Source organism: Podarcis cretensis (genome assembly GCF_951804945.1).
Source record: "Podarcis cretensis genome assembly, chromosome: 1".
NCBI lineage: Eukaryota > Metazoa > Chordata > Lepidosauria > Squamata > Lacertidae > Podarcis > Podarcis cretensis.
Genome location: NC_137170.1, coordinates 82939349 through 82964422, shown reverse-complemented (window position 1 = coordinate 82964422; position 25074 = coordinate 82939349). Strand labels below are relative to the sequence as shown.

The 25074-nt window shown below is 44.3% G+C and overlaps 1 protein-coding gene across 5 annotated transcripts in view; it reads right to left on the bottom strand.

Annotated features, from left to right (window-relative positions):
* Positions 1-1116: 1116 nt before the first annotated feature.
* The window catches only part of SYT7 (synaptotagmin 7), a 232049-nt gene continuing 208091 nt past the window's right edge, over positions 1117-25074 (bottom strand). For all 5 annotated transcript variants that reach the window (XM_079956335.1, XM_079956339.1, XM_079956336.1 and 2 more), the window contains 5 exons: positions 20422-20692; positions 17748-17917; positions 17390-17504; positions 13729-13928; positions 1117-3155 (listed from right to left, as the gene is read on the bottom strand). In XM_079956335.1, the coding sequence (XP_079812461.1) occupies positions 3051-3155; positions 13729-13928; positions 17390-17504; positions 17748-17917; positions 20422-20692 (861 nt within the window). In that variant the 3' untranslated portion in view covers positions 1117-3050. The remainder of the gene's footprint in view (positions 3156-13728; positions 13929-17389; positions 17505-17747; positions 17918-20421; positions 20693-25074) is intronic.

The following is a 25074-nucleotide window of genomic DNA, read 5'->3' as shown; positions in this document are numbered from 1 at the left end:
ACCCCTTGAAACCTTCCACCTGGGAAGTGATGGAGCAGGTGGCAGCCGCTGAAGCCCGTCTATGGAAGGAAGGTGCATGGAGATGGATGCCCTGCACCAGAACCAAACCTGGACTTTAATCAAGATGCCTCCCAGGAAGAAGACAATTGGAAGCAAGTGGGTATGCAAGGTAAAGCAGGGTAAAGAATGGGAAGTTGAATGCTACAAAGCAAGACTTGTTGCCAAAGGTTACTTGCAAAAGTATGCAGAGGACTACAATGAGGTTTTTGCATCTGTAGTGAGATGCACCATTAGACTGCTTTTGAAGGTAGCAGCTTCCAAACAAATGGAGGTGAAACATATTCAAACTGTCCATTTTCCTATGTTGGAAGACAGAGCTGTTTATGTTACATGACACGTCCTGCCCCCTTCGCAACTAGCTTGCTGCCTCTGGTATGGTGAAGAACACTGTCCAATCCCAGGTGCTGAATTAAGACTCAGCCACGGCTAGAGGGAAGTTGAGGGATCTGAGTAACCCCAAAATGTGGATTTAATATTGTGTGGAAATGTTTTATTTTCTATTTTCTTTTTTTGTGGTTTATTCTTTTATACTTATGTGAGGATAATGTTTAATTGTGAATATATATATATATATATATATATATATATATATATATATATATAACTCAGCCACTGGGCTAGTCAGCACCTGGATGTTGAATGCAGGGAGCTGTCATCTTGTCCTATGCCTCAGGCAACAAACTATCCTGCGCCAGCCCTGCACACAATCACCTAGGACACCTCAAAGCCAAAATGAATTGTCTTATGAGTGCTTTTTGCTCTGTCGAATAGCTGCTGCAAATATTTTAATATGTGTTCAGACTGAGGCTCCCTCTCCACAATACCATTCTGCCTTATCTACCCCAGCATCATTTCCCCCTTGCAGCTTGAGCCTTGGAAATGGCAAATGGATTATATGAATGGTTTGTCACATTCACATCACTGCTCACCTCCTACGCACGGAAGGTCTGCAGCATTGTGCAAGACTGACCTGCACGCTCATACTGAATCATGCAGATGACCCTCTTTGATGGCACATTCTAGCCTTTGGGGTGGGAAGAAGAAAAGCTGTGGATTATTGCTTCTCCACAGGATGCAATGGGCTAGGACACCTGTCAATATATTCAAAATATTAGCCCAAAAATGTTTCCCAAGTAACTGAAATAAAACATGTTGCCTTTAACACATTCAAAAAGGGTTGTGCAGATTAATCCTTGTTCTCTGCTTGCAGGAAAAATGTGGGAAGACTGAGATAAAGATCCAGAGAAGCACTGGAATCAGACACAAATCTTTCTTGTCAGTGCCCCTTAGTCCCTGCTCTCACCTATGAAGTCTTGAGATGGTCTCTTTACCATTTTGACCGAATGTCTAGGAGAGTTGACTTTTCCCTGGTACCCTATCAGGCAATGAAGAATAAAAAGCAGAGAAGAGATGAAACATTTCATCAAAGACAAATAGAAACCCAAGATTTAAGTTGCAGTTACTGCGTGGACAACCCAAGACTTTTAACTAGGGTTGTTTTGCTATCATAAAGTCAATTCCTCAACGCCACTTCCGGGAAGTACTGGTTTCGCTGAAAAATCACATCCTTCTACATCATGGGCACTAATCTTCTTGATGCAACCTATATTTGGGGTGTGTGAATGTAAATGAGAGAAGTCAGTTTCTAGGCAAACTCTTTTAACATAGATGCAGAAAGGTACAGAAAGTATGTGGCTAATTAACTAGAAATTGCACAGGTGTGTGTTTGCTGGTTTCCAAGGGAATGGCTGCAGACTGAGTGAAAACAAGCTTTGGAATCCAAGAGAGACGGTGGTGGGTTAGGGTGCATGTGGCTGGCTGAGTAGAGGAGAGAAAATGGGGAGGCATCATTAAAGTAGGATGGTTGCTTGGGGCCATGTGTGACAAGCACAGTGGGATGTTGAGAGGAGTCAGTTTGACTGGCTCCCGCCATTCAGGACTGCTCAGCATGTCTCCTTTGCCTCTGCCAAACAAAAGGGGCAATTGAAAGTTAGGCTCTCCCTAATGTTACAACCACACACACTCTAGCTTGTGGCATGTGTTTCATGGCTTCCAGCATGGTTAAGAAAATGGCCTCCTTGACTCTCTTTCCTCTTTCCTCTCAAAGCTCCAAAATCTGTTGCTCCCCTCCTTTTCCACATGGCATAAGCTTCCCCTCAATTCCTGCTGGGCAGTGAATCAAGCCCCTCAGAGAAACAAATTGTCTAGGGCTGAGCGAGAGAAAGAGAACACAAGTGACACACGAATGCCCTGCACGCATAGTTACAACACACAACACACACACACACAGGGGGGCTAGGGGAGCTTCGTGGCTCCTCTCCCCTTTGCAGAGAGGCCTGGCTAGGAAAAGGTCTAGCCAGCATTATTATTTATATTATTCTTATTACTCTTACAAGTTTTATTGAATGATAACGAAACCACCTCATGGAAACAGAGCAAGTGATCTCCTTGCAGTGCCCCCTCTCAGGCCAGTGCAGCCGCTGGATGGGGTTAGCTTTCTTATGGCGGAGTAGGGTGCCATCCCAATGGGCCTTTGGCTGGAAGAACTCATAGGAAGTCTTGTATGGCAGTAGCGGACCCCTCTCCTCCCATTGTGCCATTGCTACACTGTGAATCCAAACAAATCAGTGCTGAGGCCACCTTCAGCTGGAGGGCTGCTCTGCTCTGGTCTCTCTCTCTCTCTCTTTCTCTCTCTCTCGTTCTTTCTACATAAGGAGTCTGATGGAAAGGCTAAAGCAGGAGTTTGGGTATTAATGGTGCTCCTTGTGATGCTCTGCGCTGCTGAGCCAGCACATTGGGCACCGATACCACTTTCCCAAAGTTTAGTACATGTTTCAGGTTTGCTCCCTTAGCCTGTGGTCATTCCCAAGCTTTTCCCCCCTGGGGGAGACCAGGGTGCAGCCGTTGTGCATAAAGTAGTAGTGAGAGTGTGGCCAGTAAATGTTGACTTGGTGCACTGAAACCCAGAGCGAGTCCTCGGCTCCTGCCTCTCAGGCCTTCAGCTGGTGCCACTGTGCCACAGCCTGCCGGGGGTGTGAAATCATATCCTTCCAGTGCTTCACTTCGCCTGGGCCACTCTTCCATGACAGGTAGATCTAGGGGGGATGAGGAAACAAATCACACAGGTCAGAAAGCAGGAGGGGTGACCTTCGTTCAAGACTTGTCTCCAATGAATGGAAACCCCCTGGCTGCGACTCCTCCATCAAATGCTGGTTCCACTTGACCCTCTGGTCCTTTATTTCCCCGCCCCCTTTTTTGGTTTCCCCTCTGCCCTTTTAAAGCTTTACCAGTCACAACTTCCCCTACCTCCACTTCAACCCTCATTCTTCCCACACCCTCCACATTCCTCCCTTGTCTGTCTTCCACATTTATCTTTGTTCAGCCTGCTCATTTACATCACATCTGATCCCTCCAACCTTAAGGGTTAAACTTGAGCAAGCATTTTTTTTTATGTGTCTGTGGCCCATTCATATATAAATTGGGCGTGTATGTCCATTTTTTTTACATCATCAAGGATGTATAGGTAAGGAGACCTGAACCCAGCAAGCACCTAACCATCTCAAGATCTGTCACTGCAGCCCAGCTCCAGTGTTGGAAGTAAGCCAGGCGGAGGGGAGCACATCTGGGGCGATGGACCGTGGGGAGGTAAGAAATGGGAAGGTTTCAGCTGACATTAGCATTAGACCATCACACATTGCTTTCTACATGAACAAACAGGGCTGCTCTTGCCACATTTTGCTTGGCCCTGTGTCCGACCTGGAGCTGTATATATTGGCATACAGGGATTCCTAATGTTAAAGGGGCACAATGCATGAAGAATGGAGGATAGACAATGAAGAGTGCAGAAGTCACCCAAACCACATGGGCTGCGTGGAGGTTTACATTTACAGCTACCTAGCAAGGGCCGATTCACTCAGGCATTTCCCTAGATGTTTCTCTTTATGTAATTGCTCTCAAGAGCCCTGTGATCATACTCAGCAGCAATTTCTATAATCACAGCTGCAGTTTTTTGGACCATCCATGATCATAGAAATTGCTTGCTTGTGTGCATTGGTGCCATTTCACGCATTTCCTTTCTTTGGTGTGCAGAAACATATTTGGGCGTGTTTGCATGAAGGAAATTGGGGGTGGGGGTGGGATGCCTGTATAAACGGCCTCTGTGATTCTTTGATATGCAGTATTTCAACAGGAGACTACATGCTCTATCACAGTATTGGTGGCTTGCCATGCATTTTGTGCTGGTGATGGTTGAGAAGGGTACACATCATCAGGGTGTTGCTGTGTACTTAAGGAACTTGGGGCACACACCCATGAATCAAACATGTACATTCTGATGTATTTGTCTAGATATTTCTGGGCAAAGTAAGGTGGTGGGTAGCTAGGGATTCACCAACACTGTTTGCCCAGCAGCACTATAAGCAAAGTTTAAAAGGAAGAATTCAATTTCAACAACAGGAGGGAAAGGGATAGAAGAGCAGAGGCTCATTGTGAAAGATACAGGCAGAGGTGGCCCTACCATGAGGCAGAGTGAGGCAGTTGCCCCAGGCAGCAGATACTGAGGGGTGGGGAGTGTGCCGCATGTCCTGCCCTGCTGTAGTCTTATTGCGTTCAGGGGCAGTGGAAGTTGCTGTCCCTTAACCAGTGTCTCCCGGTCTGGTTGGCTTTTGTACATGAAATGGGGAGAGGTGCCATCTTGCATTTTGCCTTAGGCAGCAAAATGTCTTGGGCTGGCTCTGAAGCCAGTGCTCCAGCCCCTACACATTACTCCCTTAGCACTGTTCTCTTTTCTCCACAGCTGTCACTATTGCTAGGAACAGGAGCTGCTTCACACTAAACAACTGGATGATCCCTCTAGCCCTGGATTGCCACTGATCACCGTCGGTGGTTCTCAGGCCTGCTACTTGGTAACCTTTCCATTACTGGTGCTACTAGAGACTGAATTCGAGGCCTTTGAAGTGCCTGAGAATGAAGGCTGAGAGAATGAAGGCATGCAAGGAACTGGGTGCTCAGAGGGCTGTAAAAGAAGACATAACACAGGGGTGGGGCTACCTGTAACCTTCCAGATGTTCTTAGACTACAGCTCCCATCACTAGTCATGCTGGTTGGGGCTAATGGGAGTCCAACAGCCTTTGGAGGGCCACAGGTTTTCCCACCCCATACCTATTGGTAGGACCACAGAAAACTGATGGGGAACCCCTGCTGAGAAGGCCAGACAGATACATCTGATATCCACTGGGTTTAAGGAGTGGCATGATTGATTGATTGATTGATTGATTGATTGATTGACTGACTGAACTTGTAGGCCATCCCCTCCTCACGTGCTCTCTGTGGGAAAGCCACAACAATGTAAAACTCAATAAACAATAAAATCAGCAATAAAATATAATTTAAAATCCCGCCATCTTGATCTGTTTAATATATCGCTCAATACACAGCCAAGTATATCTTGGGCACAAAATGGCTCCTTTAGGGGAGAAAACCAATGAAAGTTTTTGCTAGCCAAAACTCAGAGGGGAGGGTGTCCCTTGGGATGCTCTTGCCAAGGAAGCCCTCTGGTGAGCCCACATGGCAGTGCCCTTAAAGCCTGGGCAGGATAATATGGGGAGAGATGCCCCTTTGAATACCCAGGCCCTAAGCCATTTAGGGCTTTGGACCTCAGTATTAACAGCTTGAATTGCACCCAGTGACAAACAGGCAGCCAGTCCAGATCCTTGAGAACCAGGGTAATATGGCCTTGTGCAGATATGTCAATTAGCACTCTGGCTGCCCTCTCTGGACCATCCTCAAGGACCACCCCCATACCTAGCGCTTTGCAATAATCCAGCTGGGAGGCTACTAACGCATGGGTAGCTGTAACCAGGCCATCCATGTCCAGAAATGGCCGTAGATTGTTTTTAATAATGTTAACCTCCGGCGACACATTTCAGATAACAGAACAATCCATCTGACTGTGTAATGTAACCCAAGCAACTACTGAATAGAAAAGCCCCCGTATTCCAACTTGGGCATGAGATTTCCTGCAGAGAGAGTCATCTCCAGCCACTGACTCCCACTAAACTGCCTTGGGATTTGCATCTGCCAGTGAGAAACTTACAGCACAGCCCTGTTTGATGGAGCTTTTCACCCACACCAGCTGCCACCCTTCATTCCTCTTCTGCTGAACAAATGTGTTGGAGGTGTCAAAATTAGTTATGTGGCAATGCAAACAAGTGTTAATCCCTCTGTGCAGCTCTGGTTATTTTTATCCCCTAGCTTTCCATATTGCTTCTATGGAGGATGCATGTGTCAGCTTCTCCCCCGCAATGACAGCGAAGTCTTGTCTTCCAGATCCACTAATGGAGCCTCCTGACTCTCACTCAAAAGAAATGTGACTTCATAACTTGATTGGAGGTTGTACAATAATGGCAATTATTCAATCACTCCTTATTATCACGTTGCTGCAGCAGAGGTTGAGGAGGGTGAGTAATTCTGAACTTTGGTCGGCAGTTGCCTGAAATTTCTTGGCAAGTTCTCTTCGAGCTGTTTCCACATTTCAGGGGTTGGGAACCCTTTTGACTCAGTAGGCCAGTTTGTTATCTGTCCCCACCCTTGTGGTCCAGCTTTGACAGGTGGGCAGGACAAATCAGGATGTCAAATGGGTTGCCCCTCCCATTTGTCTAAGTCCCTTGTGCACTGTTTTCCAAGTGTCCAATAGTCAGCTGGATGACAGGCGCTTGGGAATTGCAGCACGGGCGCTTTGCCAGCAAAGTGTTGAGTGTAAGGTTGTTTTCTGCAGGAATTAGCTGTCTGGTTGAGCTCCCCACAGGAATACATCCTGTAAGACCTCAGGAGTGGGGCAGGTATATGAGTTATGGGGAAATGGCCTCAGGGGCCAAATTGGGACCTGTGCTGTGTCAGATTTGGCCTGTCAACTGGAGGTTCTCCACCCCTGATGCTTTTGCTTGGTGCTGTATTCCATTTAGTGAGCAATTGACTACGTGATCTGCACAAACACCACTTTCCTCTCTCCCGCAAGAAAGACAAGTAAGTTGAAACTTTAATTTCTATACTGCTGTGACCCCATCATGTTCTGAGCTAAGCTTCTGCCTCCTCTCCTCTCTCCGCAGCTGCTATGTTTACATTTCATATATATTTATATGTGCATGGGCATATCTATCTAGGCAGGGGGCATGAAGGTTATACGTTTTTGAAAAACAGCTTATTTTCAGTATGTTAATCATTAGTAATTTACTATTGTCCTTTGAGATTTCTCAGGCATTCTAACTCATGGCAGCATAAGTTGGAAGAGAACTATGCACATCGTTGATTTTCTTCTAACTGTGGACAAAGCTCTCCAAACAGGAACAATCCATAAAAATTATGAATGGGTGGCAAGCTATTCTGCAGCATGGGCCCTGAGCATAAAAAGTGGCTGCTTTCATTCCTCAGGAAACTGAAGCACCAGGGCCCTGTTGTGGAGTAACCTGGAGAACCTATGAAAAATCTGGTGGCTGAATGGGAGGCTTCTGAATTCTGAGAGATCTAGCTGAGCTTGCTTTTGTTAAACAATTTTGCTGTGTTAACATTTGCATCCTCTTGATGTTGGGTTCACATTATGCTGATTTTAATTTAATACACATTGCTTGTTTTAATACAGTGCTGCATTAGGGAATAATTGACTCTGCAGTGCGCACACATAATAACAAGATCACTGCATCAATTTGTCATCATTATATTAACAGGAGTAGAATTATATATATTTAATGTAAATCAGATTTGGAACTGATTAATTTCTTTTAAAGTGCTGTGCATAATATTACACTTCTAAATAAAAGACCAGATCGCCAGCTGGCATGAATTTGTATTTCATATTCCCTAAAAATAATTGAGCCAACTGATATTCACCAAGGAAAAGCCAAATCACAAAGAACTGACCAAGCTGAATGAATCGGTGCAGAATGACATCTGATAAAGCACTATGATGTGTAGTTTTCTAGTTGCTTCTCCAGACATCCAGCATGAAACTCATCCCATATTTACTGTGCCTTAATACAATTTTGTTTGTTATTATGATATGTATTTCTGTGTTTTTATATTGTAAACCATCATGGGATCCTTGGATGACGGGTGGTGCAGAAATACAATTAATAATAATAACTAACAACAACTAACTAATAACAACTAACTAATAAAAAAATTAGCAACAAGAAATTTAATTAATAATAATAATAATAGCTAACAACAACTAACAACTAACTAACTAACTAACTAACTAACTAACTAACTAATCATCACAACAATAACAACAAGAAATTTAATTAATGATAATAATAAGAACTAATAACTGCTAGAAGGGGACTGAAGCATGACAAGGCATGTGTGGGGTTATGTGGGTGTGTGGCAAAGGAATTACATGATGGTTTCACTGTGTGCCAAGTTCTGCATGGATCCACTCAAGACTGGCAAAGTGAGGCGGCTGCCTCAGATAACAGATGTTTCTGGTGTGGGGAAGTGGCACCAATATGTTGGAGAGTGGACCTTTGTTTGTCATGTGACCTGTCCCTGCACCCACTAAACTAGCTTGCTATTCTCTGGCTCATGTAAGATGCTGTTTACATCACCAGCGCAGAAGTAAGATACAACTGCCAGCCAGGTCAGCTTCTGAATATGAAACGGTGAAACATCAAATTTTATTTCCCCTCAGGTAGAAATTTTCTCGAGCTGGCCTTGGATCCACTCAGTCCATGTTCTCAACAAATCCATTTGAGGCAGAAGACACAACCCAAGGCCTTTCAATGCCACCACAGTGCACAACTCCAAAACAGGGTACTGATCTGGAACTTATTAGAAGGGCTCATTGAAGACTGGGTTTGGGCACTGCTTGATCAGGGCAACAATGGACTGTATTAAGTCTGATTCAGGCCTAAATTCTACCCTGACATCCAACAGAATTGTGTGATAAGCCTAACTGCAAGCTGACGAGAAATTTGTGAGTAGAATCATTGTTCACTGGCAGAACACAATGCATTGCATGTTCAAGGCCCAAGTTTCTACCCAAACACGTTAGGGAGTTGGTAATGTGAAATACCTCTTCCTGAGACCCTGGATACCTGTTGCCAGTCAGCCAACAGAGGGTGTGATGGGCTGAGTTAGCATAAGGCAGCTTAAGCTGTTCAGTGTGAGCCCATGCATATAAGAGAAGCAGGCCCAGAATTATGCACACAGCTCCAGCAAAGCCTTCAACTGAGTAAGAATGGTAAGATTACCAGACCCAAGCCATTATGCATCCTCATTCATCTCTCTCTTCCAGAAGTTTCATTACAAGAACTGTTTCACTACTGCCAAAATACTACAGTGCTCTGCAATTATCCAAGACTTTCATTTCATACCTCACTATAAATAGTGTTTCATTAGATTCAAGTTTATCCTAAGCAAGTTCTGTACTCCAGAGGGATGAGGATAGCAAAAATGTTTTGAAGGAAAGAAAGATTGTGTATATGGCACAGAACTTGTTCCCTGTGCTAGTCTAATTGTTAACTCTGTTGGCATACATTTGGAGCTCAGCGGTTAAGGTGGAGGCCAGCTGCATCTTGAAAGTACCAAGTTGGAACATTTCCCCAAATTTAGGCTGCAATCCTATGCACACTTGCTTGGGAATGAGTCCCATTCAAGTCACTGGGACATGCATAGGACTGCACTATTAGAAGATATGTTAAGCTAGAACTGAATGCGCAGCAGAATAAACTTTTGTGCAACAGTACAATTAAAAAGACCTCTGTTGAAGAAGAAACGGGTGCACAGACACAGGTTCAGTTCTAGATTTACATTAATCTGGCACCTCCAATCTACTTGCATTTGAATATTTGCCAGGGAACATGGGACCCTTCATTCATTTAGTTTTTCCTTAAAACACATGGGAGCAAACTGTGGCCCACATTGGTCCCCTGAAGACCTTCAATGCAGCTGGAGCCCAAGCCACTCCCCACATGCAAATTGCCATGTAAATTGCATTTCTCCCCCTCCACTGCCTGCCAAACAATATGCTTCAGCTGTTTGGCAGGATGGGGAAGCATGATTGTGGAGAAGGTGGAGTACATGGTCATTCCTATGTGCTGTCCTCTCCATGTAAATTGCACCATGTGAATTCCACCTCAAGATCATCCTGAAACTCCTTATCTGGATAATATTGACGTACAAGGCAGATCACCTGTGTTGTGATTTATGTTGGCTGTAAACGAGTCAGAGAACCTGCACAGGAATTATGCAACAAATGATACATATTCATACTCTGGAATTTAACTGATGCTATACTCTGAGGGGGTAGACAAGAGGACCTGGCTTCTTTATGCAGAATCAGGGAGCAGCTAATTCAGAACTGTCAGGAGTTCAGCTTTATTTATTTTCTGAAAGTACATTTATAGGTCTCATTATCATCATACAATCTATTATTTATAAATTGCATGAAAGACCTAGAAATTGTACAAGTTAAAAAGAAATAAGGAACCTTCCCCTGAAAAGCAGTTGATGCCAGAAAAAGAGCCTGCTGCTGCTGCTGCTGCTTCCAAAGCCTAAAGGACAATATTTCCTCTTTACATAGCCCTCCCCTGTGATCTCCAATCACTGTTTTATCCCAGCACCCTAAACTACTCTCCTTTCCGGTAAAAATCCTTCGACCCTTGCAACATTTGCCACAGGAATAAATCTTGCAAAGTAGATACACGACAATGTATTCAATTTGCATAATTTATCATAATCACAGCATCTTGCCTGGATCCATCAATCTATTCTGGATACAGGAGGTCAAATGCATACAGCGAACAACTCTGCCTAGGAAAGCGGAGGGGGGAGGTAGCACCAAAAGGGTAAAAGAAGAAAGAAAGAAAGAAAGAAAGAAAGAAAGAAAGAAAGAAAGAAAGAAAGAAAGAAAGCGAGAGAGCAGCTTTGTCTTAATGATAATTTGGGCAGTTTATTTTAAAAAGACTGAAGGCAGGTTTTTTTTTACTGAAAAAGGGCCCAACGGGTTTCAAAATAAATTCTTTATCAGGAAGTGCTTTGTGGTTTCCCCCTTCTTTTTCATGGGACTTTCTCTCACAGACTCTTCTGTGTAGGTGTGCCTTGCAAAAAGAACCCTGTCCAGAAGAGTTTTCTCATTCATTTCAAAGAAAGGAGTTAATCTGTATGTTTATTCATTTATCTAGGGGGACCAGTTCTTTCCAGTGAAATGAAAATGTGACAGCTTGTGAGACAAGGCAGATCGCTTCTGAGCACTCACAAAGGTCAGGATCAAGGCATTTGAGTTTTCTGACTACTGATTTGGGGTTTTGAGTTCAGACCTTTAAATGCAGCCAAGATTGTGCTGATGATGTATCCACCTATATACTTAGGTGTTTTTTTCTCAGTACTTCATAAGGAACTTGCTATTCCAAGGTAACGTAGCTGAAATCCTTGACAGAAGAAAACCAGTGGTAATGAAACTGTAGCACCGCCAAAATCATACTGGCAGAAACACATTGTTTGATCAGCCGCTGTGTTTTACATTCCAGTCTCAAAAGTCAAAGTGAATGTTAGACAAACATCTGTCAGGCACAGTTTAAATACAGTTGGGCTTGCTTTGAGGTAAATTGCATGCCACACACAAAGGCATATAATCGAGTCCCCAATTTTATTTTATTTTTCAAAACGAAAAACCCCCTCAGGAGGCTGCAATTTAGAGCAAAGAAGTGGTGATGGAGTAGGAGGAGAGTACTTAGCTTTTTCTCTGCTGGCCAGATATATAGTGTTATAAGTTTTTTTTGGGGGGGTAGGCTCTCCTAAAATATCAGAATTCTGTAAAAGGTTAGAATTTAAGCAAACCCCTAAATTTCAGAATCTAGTGGGGACTGGAGTTTAAACCAATTTTACCATGTCTAATAATTTTACCTGGTGGAAGAACCATCAAGAGATAATTACGGGAATGGCGAGTCATTAACCCATTTAAGAAGGTCATTAACGGAGACTCTCTGAGCCAGAGAGAAAATGGGAAAAGCCCCTCCCTAAGGTGAAAGATAGCAGAGACTAAAGGTCAGAGTTCAAGGAGGGAGGGGCAGAATTGCAGAGGGTGAGGAGATAAGCAAACAGGATAAAAGTGTCAGTTTTGCAAGTCAGAGACGATGGGGGCAGAGTACGAGGTGGGCAGTCTGTTTTATGCTGCAGAGAGGGTCAGACACAGTATTTGGGATCTCTTGGAATCGGAAGCTGTAGCAATGAGAGGAACAGGACCCTTTCGGTATGTAAATGCTTTGCACTCTCTCCACGCAGACGCAAGTTGTACATATGTGTAAATAAACCATATATCCTAAAGACACCACAGATTCCGCTGTGGTTTCCAAAAGGAAACACAGGTCCTGGTAAGTGCGCCTGGTACCCCTGGAATCTCTCACTGCTTGGAGATTGAGGTGGTGTGTAACAATATTTTCATGTGAAGCAGACCTGCCCACTGACTATTACAAAACCACTTCTGGCCCCAGCATTCTGCGCTTGTATGAAAACATCAGTTTTTCTAGAATAGTTGAAGCTTAAAGCAAGCGAGAGGCATCTCCCTCCTTGCCACAACTCTCTACCCCAACAGCTACCTTTCTGCCCATATTTCTCATTATATCTTCGCCTGCAACTTTCACTCCTCTAAGTCTACCATCTTTAGCAACCTGAAAGCCTCCTGCTTTCTTAAATGGCTATGGCTATTCTCCTCTGATTAACTTAATAGGCTATATCCAAAGCAGCACTACATGAACGTTCTGTCAGCACAAGAACCTCCTCTCTTCCTTTGCTGAACCCACCCAAATTTATTTTAGGGGTTCCCTCAACCTCAGAGAAGATGGGAGGGGGGCACAGGATGTGTGCGGAGAGAGAAGAGAGGAGGAAAATTTGGTTGTGCAAGGAGAAATCCTTGCGCTAATGGAATGAGTACATTGGAGACAACATGCTGCCTAGAATTCTCTCCCAGAACTATGTGGTGCCAATACCTTCTCTCTCCCTCCCTCCCTCTCCTGTATAAAAGGCCTTTGGCTTAATGCTCATCCCCAACAGAAATGAAGCCTCAGTAGGTGTTAGCTACATTTGCTCACATTCATCCTTTATTTCTCTTGACTTTCTCATCTCCTTCCTCCTCTTTAAGTACCCCACACTGTTAGCATTTAGATTGTATGCTCCTTGGAGGAAGGGACATGTCTTCTTTAACTAATGCTTTTGCCAATGCTACTATGCACTATGTTGGCATGTTACTGGTGCTGCCTAATTAATAGTACTACTAACAAGACATCTGCACTCATGGGTATCACTGAAGAGGAACCGTGAGGAATTTGAAACTTAAATCCAGATGGGCAAACATGCTCCCCACCCTTGTGGTTTGTACTGATTTCTTATTTCTGTTTACTTTACTAAATGGTTTGAGAACATAGTAGATCCCGGGGGGGGGGGCATGGATTTCAATATTCCCTTTCAAGTTTAATTTTTAATCTACTTATATGGACAAATCTGTGAAGAAATAAACACAGGAACAGAAACAAGCTCCAGTCACTGGTGGTCCTCCATACACAGTTGTGTGTGGAACAACCTCCCTGTCCACTGACCTGCTGCCTAGATTCAGCCGACCCCAGCTGGAAAGGCCTTGTCCTGGGCTCCGGGAGCTTCTCGACTGGGAGGACAACTCACCTTTCCAATGACATCATTCCGGCTGAGCTTGTCCTTATCCATGACAGTGATGATAATGGTCGTTTCCCTCAGCTTCTCTGTGGGGATGTCGAAGATGAAGGACTCATTAAAGACTGGGTTCAGGCACCGCTTCATCACTACCGTCTTCTTCTTCTCCACCCGTTTGTCTTTGTACATCAGCCACACCTTCACGTAGGGGTCTGGCACAGGAAAAAGAGGATAACATCACTGGGACATAATTTACTGTGGAGGGGAGGTAGAGTTGTAGAGGTACCCAGAAGGAGCACCCCAGTACCCAGGCTCCAGATGTTATAAAACTGGGTAGCAATGGATCATTTGCCTCTTTTTGCCCCAAAGAATCACCTACATCAGTTTCAAAAATACAGGGTTCAGTTTTATTTACATGGAAAGGTTCCAGCTGTTCACTTGCCTTCCACGTAGGAAATGAGCCACTTATTAAATTATACGCCCCAGTCTAAACTGCCCTGCAGTTAATGTTCTTTCAAAGCCATTTATGCCAGTTTATTCAAGTAATCCACCCAGTTATTTCTGTCAATGGCCACTTACAATCAGCTTTCCAATTCTGATGCAGAATGGGCTATGCTGTCCTCGGTTCTATGTTTGAGGCTTCAAATACCAGCCAATACTGGTGTTTTGCGGTCTCTTGGTAACCAGCAGAGCCATGTCAGTCTGTTACAACCAGCAGCTTTACAGCTGGTGACAACCCTTCTACAACCAGCCCTTCAGGCTGAGAAGTTTATTCTTAACCGGAGTTCCCACCATTCCTTAACTATCACATTCCAGCGCAGCACTGCTTATGGGATGTTTAAAAAACAAGGTCAAACATTCAGGTTTTCTGCTTCCAGAGCTTTCCAGGACAGAGAGCCTGCCTCCTCACTAGTAAATGGAAGTCTTAAACTCCATTCTTCTCAATGCAGAAGAGAGAATAATCAAGCAAGCTTTTGCTGCTCATTAGGTACGGTGTAATTAGATACTGTTGTCTTATGTATGAGATATTTAGTCTGCAGAAGTGAGATAAAATCTAAGAGCAATAAAACATAATTCAATCACAGTACCTTGTGATAACATTTTATTATATTGACAAGTGTTACACTTTTGTGGAGGTATTCCACCCTAGAATCTTTATGGTGAAGGGAGAATTAAAAAATGTAAAAGAAATCAAGAAAGTAATATGTTTATATTCCCCCCATTACAAGCTGCAAAAAGAATGAAAGCAGTTTGTCCTTCTGGTACAGACCATAATAAGGGAAATCTCAATCCCATTATAGAACAAAGCAACTTCTAGAGTTTCTAGTAGTTTTCAAACCTAATGGTATGTGCACTGCTATTCTGATGTACTTGCTCTTCCAAGACCACTCCATTGTTTGTCTTTATGCCCACTGTAAGGAAAGTATTTGACAGATTTCCAAATAAAACTTCACTTTTTGTACACTGGCCAGGACTTAACAAAGCCATATGCATGCCTGAAGAGGACCTATGTGTATGGCTGGAGGGCAGGGAAGTCAGCTGCAAAAGTGGGCAAAGCAATGAATACCATTTTTACTTTTGTACAGTACAGTAGTTTCTGTACTTACTTGCACACCCCTATCATCCATCCATCCATCCATCCATCCATCCATCCATCCATCCATCCAAGCAAGAGGCATTATTAAAGATCAAGGGCACATCCCAGCCAGGCAAAAACTCTCAAGGAAGGGTACATAGGAGGACTGGTCTGAGGTGAGGTGGTGGCCTCGAGAGAGTCCCAAGGGCCAGACAAGAGAGGCCTGGAGGGCCACATTCAGGCCCCAGATTACCAACCCACTGGAGCCGTTTGCACTAATATTCCACAATTCAACAACAACAACTTTATTATTGCATTAGCCGTGTGGCCATAGCATAATATACATAGAAATAACAACATAAAATAGGGGGGGAGGTATTAAGCCTAGATATTTAAAGGTTTTTACCTTTTCTAAGTAGCCACCTGTGATCTTAAGCGGCTCCAGCTTGAGTTTGCGGGAACGAGTGAAGTGGACGACTTTCGATTTTTTATAATTAATATTAAGAGTTCTCAGAGAGCCTCCCACCCATGCCCTGGCCAGGCCCAGAGCTGCTTAGCTTCAGCAAGGTGGCTCCATCACATGGAGCACACAAAAGATGAAGGACTTTTCTGTTTAACATATAAAAATGAAACTGAAATGTGAGTTGCCCTTTCAGCATCAGACAGAAACTCTCTCTTCAATAGCACGCTCTGTTATTTCCACTGTAGGATCAAGGGTCACTTAAAAGTATACCTCAGTTTAAAAACCACAGCTCTATAAATCTTCTAGCATTGATCAGAAGAAATTCAAGGAAGATATTCATCTGCACATTGTCTTGGTTTTTTGTCAAGTAGGCTATGCTAGTTTCTCTACCCAGGAGGTGAGGCAGGTCAGTTTGAAGGCATTTGTTCTTTCACTCTCTGTCAGCTGGGGATGATGGGCATAATACATGACAGGCTCCTTTGGGAGCAAACCCCAAGCAAGCAAGCAAGCAAGCAAGCAAGCACACAACACCTGAAAAACAAATAGCTTCTGATTCTCGCCAGGTTTACTTGAAACCAGTAAGTGCACAGAACTCTAAGGAAATGGTCATTGGTGGTTTGCTTTAAGTCTTTTACCTAAAGTGTTGTCCCAGCTACTTTTTGGGATCCCAATATGAATATAAGCATATAATAGTGATTTAGATAAGATACACTCAAGTTTTTTGAGACGTATCCTGGGGCTCCCAAGTTCAATCAAGTATGAGACGATGTGTGCGGAACTAGGTATACACACAATGGAATATTGGATGTGGCCTAGCACTATAAAATACTGGTTGCATTGCCATTTTCGTTGCCAACCTTCAAGTCTGTTTTCTGACTTACATAAGGACTCTTATAAATCCAGATGGTTCCAATTCTTACATAGCAAAATTAGATCCGTTGGTATTGACTTGGAACTCTTGTATAATTCAGGTGAGCAATATATTTATTGCAATATTCAAACTAGATTAGGGGTCATTGGAATACAAAGCATTGAGTCAGTTGTAAATAAAATTTGCTCCTCCAACTTCTAGGGATTAAATACAACAGACAACAGGGGCACTTATATTTAAAAATTAATAAATCCAGTCCAACACAGGGCCTTTATGTTAGCCCGACTGAACGTTTTCCCCTCAGCTTTTGTCAAGGGCAGATATTTAAACATCCCGAGAAACAATAGACATTGTGGATATACCGTATTTTTCACTCTATAAGACGCACCAGATCACAAGACGCACCTAGTTTTTGGAGGAGGAAAACAAGAAAAAAAATATTCTGAATCTCAGAAGCCAGAACAGCAAGAGGGATCGCTGCACAGTGAAAACAGCAATCCCTCTTCCTGTTCTGGCTTCTGGGATAGCTGCGCAGCCTGCATTCGCTCCCTAAGATGCACACACTTTTCCCCTTACTTTTTAGGAGGGAAAAAGTGAGTCTTATAGAGCAAAAAATAGGGTAATTTGAATGTGCCAGACTATATGGATGTTTTATGATGGCCCATATTTGTATCACCTAATAAAGGTTTGGCAAAGTTAGTAAGAGCTTTAAATCTAAGACTATTTGCCACTGCATAAGAAGAGCTGCTACGGAACCCCATACCTGATGTTCCCCCGATGTCCATGGCTTTAAGATTCCGAGCTTTGATAATGTTCACAACAATGGAGTTAGCTGAAGGGTTGTAGCAAAGTGACAGGAGAAGCTCTCCTCGGCTTCCCTGCAGAGAAGAGTTAGCAGAGATAGAGGAATTATTATGCAACATCACACACACCCACACCCGATTCCCCACTGTAAACTTTGAACAGAAATCACCCCAACACTGTTCAGGATCTAGCCAGCTTTCCTCATTCCGTATGGAATTAGGAATCATATATGGCCAGCCCCCAACGCATGCATGCACTGAGCCAACCTTGGATATTCTGGATCAGCCCTCTGTTTCAAAACAAAGCAAGGATCTTACACTCCCATCACTGCAGGGCTTTAGTTCTTTCCAGAATGTCTGCATCTGGGTCAAGTCCACTTTGTTGAGGGGAATGGACACCTCCCCAATGGGATCGTTACGACTGAACCGATCATAATCCAGAACCTGTAGATAGAGCACCCGCTGAACCACTTTCTCGTATGGGAAACCTGCCAAAAGCAAAAGGAGCGGATGAAAAGATGAGAGACGACATGCAGGCAACCACAGTAAAGGGAGCCCCAACGTTAAGCCTAGATGCAAGTGAAAACGGTTATTCTGCTGCATGCACAGGTCTTTTCCACATTAGATAGCATCTATCACTGTATTCAGGTTGCCAATGGAGAAGTGGTCATGACTGGCCCAGGCCATACATGGGTGAAGGAACCCATGCTTCTGGGCAATCTTGCAGCCTTGAATAACATTTGTAGGTATTCCAGATGAGTGAGTAGTAATCCAACTTCATCAATCAAACCTAATGCTTCAGGGAACTGGCTGGCTGCTATAAGGGCCAGGAAGGAATCCCAGCCTTATCCATCACTGCACTTAGATCACTAGTGAAGGCTTTTGGCCTCTCTCTGGTAGCATAAGGCTCTGGCCATTCCCCTGAGGTCAAGTATTAAATGTGATGGACTAAGGGCATGATCTGATTTGGCAGGAAGCAAGACAGTAGATAAAGCAGAAGAATGATATGTTATGTGGCACAAACTGGCCCCATGGAATAGATAGACCATGGTATGACTTGATGCCATACTTGACAGATCACAATTTTCTTTAGGGTATGTCTGCATCCTCTCATTCTTGCGTGATCTTAAAACAGTGCAAGGAACTGGTGCAGTCTGAAAGTGATCATTTGTCAAAATGACTGTTTGCTTAGAACTGCTTCCTGGTTTATTCATGTGAAAGAGGGCACCTTAAAGATGCACTGAGGAGAAAAAAATGTCTTGCAATGCCCCTCATCCCGGGCATTTTCGTACTACCTGATAAAGAGTGCGCCCACAAGATGCTTTCATGTCAAAAATCACATGCAGGAAAGATTTAGAACTGTATTTACTCTTGCAGAGAGAAGAATTTGAAGTTGCTCCCACAGTCTGGGGCATGTCCTTGTCCCATTCATACATAGCCACAGATATAATCTCTGCCACATTATAATTTTTGGGAAAGGACCATAGTTTCAGATGCATATCCATGAATAAAATGCAACATGGGAAGTGATGCTAATCTGGTATCACTGTAAGGTAAAGGTAAAGGTACCCCTGCCCGTACGGGCCAGTCTTGACAGACTCTGGGGTTGTGCGCCCATCTCACTTAAGAGGCCAGGGGCCAGCGCTGTCCGGAGACACTTCCGGGTCACGTGGCCAGCGTGACATCGCTGCTCTGGCGAGCCAGAGCCGCACACGGAAATGCCGTTTACCTTCCCGCTGGTAAGCGGTCCCTATTTATCTACTTGCACCCGGAGGTGCTTTCGAACTGCTAGGTTGGCAGGCGCTGGGACCGAGCAGCGGGAGCGCACCCCGCCGCAGGGATTTGAACCGCCGACCTTTCAATCGGCAAGCCCTAGGCGCTGAGGCTTTAACCCACAGCGCCACCTGCGTCCCTATAGATGGTGCCTATTCCCAGAATATGTACACGGCTTCATATTACCAGTGGCGATGCCTTCATGTGATGGCGTTTGGAGGTTACTCTTCATTTGGCTACCCTGACCAAGTGGAGAATCTTCATGTACCGTATTTTTCACCCCATAGGACGCACTTTTTCCCCTCCAAAAATGAAGGGGAAATGTGTGTGCGTCCTATGGGGCGAATGCAGGCTTTCGCTGAAGCCTGGAGAGCGAGAGGCATCGGTGCGCACCAACCCCTCTCGCTCTCCAGGCTTCAGGAAGCTATCCACAAGCCTTGCGCGCCCGGTGGGAGGTCCCGCCGAGCGCGCAAGGCTTGGGGCGGCAGCCTGTTGCCCGAAGCACGGGGAGCCCTCCGGAGGGCTCCCCGAGCTTCGGGCGAGTGTCCGCAAGCCTTGCGCGCCCGGTGGGAGGTCCCGCCGAGCGCGCGAGGCTTGGGGCGGCAGCCTGTCGCCCGAAGCACGGGGAGCCCTCCAGAGGGTGCCCCGTGCTTCGGGCAGGTGTGCGCAAGGCTTGGGGCGGCAACTGCGGCTGGGGGGGGGAATAATTTTTTTTTAATTCATGTGTCCCCCTCAAAAAACGAGGTGCGTCCTATGGGCCGGTGCGCCCTATAGGACGAAAAATACGATAAGTACTGTGTTCTTGGAAGCCTCTGTGACATGAGCGTGACGACTCTCTGCATAATGAGTGGCTTTCAAGTGTAATAGTCTCTATGTGCAGCTGCAGATATGCTGAAGTATTTCTAGCCTATTATGTGAAGTGTGATAACTGACCCCAGCTGTTTGCAGGACAAGGCTGGCACTGGATTAAATGGGTTAGTGCTCTGTTATCCTCTTTTCCTGTTTGGCTACAAGTACTGTATTCTGCACATCTGCATTTTTGCTATATGCCACCACCAACATTGCTTGCCCTTGAAATCAGACATTGAAGGAAAACATGACCACATGTAATAGGAACAGAACTGAGGCATGCGGCAGATTTGTGAAGTAACTTGCCCAAAGCCAGAGCAAATTCTTGGCCTCCATAACCAGCACCCTAAACCTGGACCATTTTACATACCTTCAAAGAGAAAGGTCTCATTCCAATGTGGGTTTAAATTCTTCCTTTTCACCTTTGTCTCCAGCTTATTTTTTTTATCTGGTAGGAGGTAAATTTTGACGAAAGGGTCACTTGTGCCACTGAAATCCTTGGCTGGTAGCTCTTGAGCTTTCAATATTTTGACAGTTAGGGTGGATTCCTGGAAATTGTAGCCAACGCTAAACTGGATCCGGCCCAGGTTTTCTCGGCTGGCACTGTCATGTCCCTCATCATCCTCAGACCCAGGGGAGAGCTGTAGCGCAAAAGGAAAGAGAGAGAGAGGCAGCCATGAGAGTCTGGGACAGAAGGAGGCTAACTGTCTGCATCTGGACATTTTTAAGCACGAGAAACCCACAGGGATTTTCCAAGCCAGGTCCAGATTAAATCTAGGAAATTGGTGAGAATTTTTCATGGTTTATGTATTACCTGCAAAGGATTTATGTTCAATTACTGCTAGAGAACGTTTTCCTTTACAATCCACTTCATCTTAGCCAGTGACTCTGATGGGGAAAAAGAATCTCTGCGCCTCTTTCCCTTCAGAGAGCTCGAGGCCTTTTCAAACTGTCTGCTGTCCTCAGGTGAGAAACGGCACTTGAAAAATCATTTATCCAATGTAAGTGAGCATTTGAAGGGAAAGGGCTTTGGGAAATTACCACAGGGAGAGATTGGGGGGGGGGAGGCGGGAAGAGATATTGTTAGCACAAGGTCTATTTAATCACAGGCCTAACTAGAAGTGTGCCTGAGGGAGAGGAAATATGCATTCTACTGAAAACAGCAGTATATTCTGCTCCTCATTAGTGGAGGGTGCAGCCCCCCATCTTGGAAATACTTCACCCCACTGCCATCGGCCACAGCTCCAGCCTCCTTGTTATGCATCTCACCTTCCAGCTTCTACATTGTCCAGACTTTCACGTAAGCCTCCCCGCCCCCCTCCCACCTGCAGCTGCTGAGTCAGGAACTTGCCTGTCTCACCTTCTCTATTTATGAAGGAGGCTATAGCGCTTCCCCGTTCTCAAAGGTCCATATATTGGCAGTGTGGCTGGGAAATGCCACATCTCCATGTTTATGTGCTATGGCCTGTCATAAAAAAACAAGCAGCTTGTAGCACCGCTGCTACAATTTCAGCTGCTGCTTGCACAGGCTGCTCCTTCCTTCATTTCTCAAGAGGCACGTGAGCTTCAGTCCTCCAGCAGCTCTTTCCCACTCAGTCCACACTCTTGGCATTCTGTTTTATTGCTAACATTAATTAAGCTTTTCTCAATTTAATAACTTAATTGCATTTAGGCCCTCAGGTCAGTGGTTACATGGAGGCTTTATTCCCACTTTGGCCTTGCATCGGAATCTGTAACTTTCTCCCGTTCAAGATGAAAAGCTTTCTTGCAGCTCAGCATGCAAAGAGGTGGAAGGGGTTTGACAACTGCCCGATAAAGAAATGATCCAGATACAGCAAATGAAGGCGCAAGACGTCAACATTCCGATTAGCCTTACAAATAGTCAATTTAAACGAATGGAAAGTCGGAAATATGATGGTGAACAAACACAGCTCTGACCTGCCTTCCTGCATATAGTCCAAATAAACAAATGTGCTGAGGACTTCAGAAAATATGTAGGCACAATGAGTGGATCCCTTAACATATATGCAACTTGCCTGAAAGAGCCCGGAACTGTTGCCCTCCTCTGTTTTTCCAGACTTCATTGCTGCCAATTCTTTAGCAACAAAATGCATATGCACCAATGTTGGATATTCGCCAGCATATCCAGTGTGTAAAGACAAATAGCTAGTAAGGCATTTTGAGAGAGGGAATACTATAATACAGGAGTAATAGCAGAAAATGCCTGTTTTGGGGGATCACTGTCCTGTGATATTTTTCAGTATGTGGTACCGTAAGTAGAATTTCCCTAGACGATCTACAGTAAGTGATCTTACAGGTCCATACAAGGGCAGGTGGTCCTGAGCTTGGTCAGAGCTTTATATGTTAACAACAAAACCTTGAATGTGGCCTGGTAGGTAATTGCCAGCCAGTGCAGTTCTCTCAGCGGAGGTGTAATATGTGTGCACCTCCACTCAGCAACCTGGCTGCAGCATTTTGCACCAGTAGCAACTTCCAGACTAATCCCAAGGGAAGCAAGTATTGAGGTTTGCAACTATTTTACAGATGAGAAAATGATTTGCAGAATAAAACCAAATAGCAAGGTCACTTGCGGCAGGATTACATTATTTATTACTCAATAGAAGACCTCTATGTGGTTAATTTGAATTCTGTACCAAGCTGAGTCCTCAATTCTGGATGCTGTAGCACATAGACTAGCTCTTATTAACAACATAGTTTCAGCCTGTATTATTAACTCACTGTGACCCAATATGAGAGTTCCAGAAGTATTCATTAGTTTACACCTCCCCCCCATTGAGGTGAACTGTTTTGGGGGACAATTTTGTCTGAAAAACAGGATAAAATAAATATAGCTAATTCTTCCCTTCAGTCTGGCTTCACAATGCTCCGGCACAAGAGACCTGGAATCCAAAGGTCTGCAGTAAGATGTTGGAAGAGGAGAGGATTTGATTCTCAAATACTTTATGTTTGCTCAGTTTAACTAAGGGCACGTTAAAAGTTACAACATCTTCAGAAGATTGGAATCCACAGTACACAGGGAAACTAAATGTCTGTGTTGACTCCCACAACAAGGTCAATGATTTCCAATTTTAAATCTCGCCCCCTTTTGGCAGCTTGCCCTGAATCTTTTCACATCTCTGAAAGACTTTAAGAAATCTTCAGGTACTATTGTTTTCAAAGGCTCCTGAATGAATGTGTACTATCCAAAGGCAAGCAAAAGCACGCCCCTGAAGATAGTGTAGACACTTGTATCGGTGCAGAAGTTGAGAGCATATGACACTGATTCTGCACCAACCACCAGTACATTTCCAGGCCAAGTTCAAACTTCCCTACATAAAAAGGCTCTTCAAGCTTCAGCAATGGCAGGAAATACTCAAAAGGGATAGACTGCTGCCTAATCAATTAGATGTTTGGAGACGATGGAGAATGAGTAGATAGGGCAAATACACACAATCTCCCCTTGTGCTGCTGGCTGGGACTGTTGGCAAATGCAGAGGGTTGTCCTGAGAAGCCCCTTGCGGTAGGAAATAAGGAATCATTAGACTTGCCTACAATCTGCGGCGTACTATTTTGTTTTAGTATTTCAAGGAGGAATAGCTTCCCTCCATTTCAGTGGGAGGAAGAAAAATGAAAGATAGCAAAGGCTAGAAATCCACCTAACAGTTACCTCTTTCAAACCACATTTTACCAGCTTCCACATGATAATATCATGGGGGACTTTGTCAAAAGCCTTACTGAAATCAAGATACACTATGTCCACAGCATTTCCCTGATCCACCAAGTTTGTAATTCCATCAAAAAAAGAAATCAGATTGATTTGGCATGACTTATTTTTGAGAAACCCATGCTGGGTCTTGGTAATCACAGCATCCTTTTCCTAAATGCTCACAAACTGACTGTTGAATTAGATGTTCCAGGAATGCTTTCCCATCTACAGGATTTTGCAGTGCCATTAGAGGTCTGAAAGAACTTCACAATGTCTATCAACAGCAACGCTACTGTAAATCAATAGTAGCACTCCAGAGGAGTTAAGTCAGCTTCTTGAGAAAAACTGCAAGCTCCGTAGGTTCCAAAACTGGCGGAGCCTGTGAACAAACATTACATCAATATTGACTGAAGAAACCATTGATATGAAGCATACAGTAGCAAAAGTGGCCAAGAGCTCAGGTCCAAAATATATCTCACAGATGTAATGTGATGGTTTTTTTCAATTAAAGTGATGCAACACCACCACATATTTCTCCACTTCACATTCCACTTCATTAGCTGCCACTTATGGGGAAGGGGGTGGGAAGTACAGACCTGTAATGTTACATGCATTATCCCCAATATACATGATAGGGGTGCCTATCTCCCTTCTTCCTGCTACATGTACTTTGGGCTAAAGAGAGGGAAAGAAGCTGAGGAGCTGCCTGATTATCTAGCTCTAGTAGATTTCCTCAAGGACATACCCATGGTCTGAAGTAAGGAGAAAATGCATATAAAGTTAGCAGTGACAACCCCTCTTAGGCTTGCACATTTCACACCTTTCCTAAAGCAGAAGCCCTTTTTAAATTAACCTTTCAAAATGGTCTCAGCCAGAGGGCAAATGGGACAATATCTTGCTACACTGAGCAAGACCTCAGATCTGAAGGCATTTTAGGACTATTCTCCTGTTGTTGTTCCGTTATTCCATGTACTTTGCCCTATCAGGTCTCTAGGCTCCTCAGGTGATTATATCGTCTTCTCTCCAGAGAACATGTCATGATAGTATAGCAGGAAGCTGAATCCTTTACACATTTTAAGGGAATAAATAGTCTCTCTTGGATTTCTTGCCCAGGGCTTGGTGCATTCCAGGGAGCTGTCAGGAAGGATTAAGCTTCCTCCCATCCCTGATATCTCTCAAATGGCTCCTGGCTCTGATCCACGTGCTTGCTTCAGCAGGATTGGGGAGGGCCAATTTGATAAATCCTTCCTGACAGCCTGCCTGTCACGTTACAGAAGCCACTTCCTCCAGAGCTGGGATGACAGTATGGATTGCCTC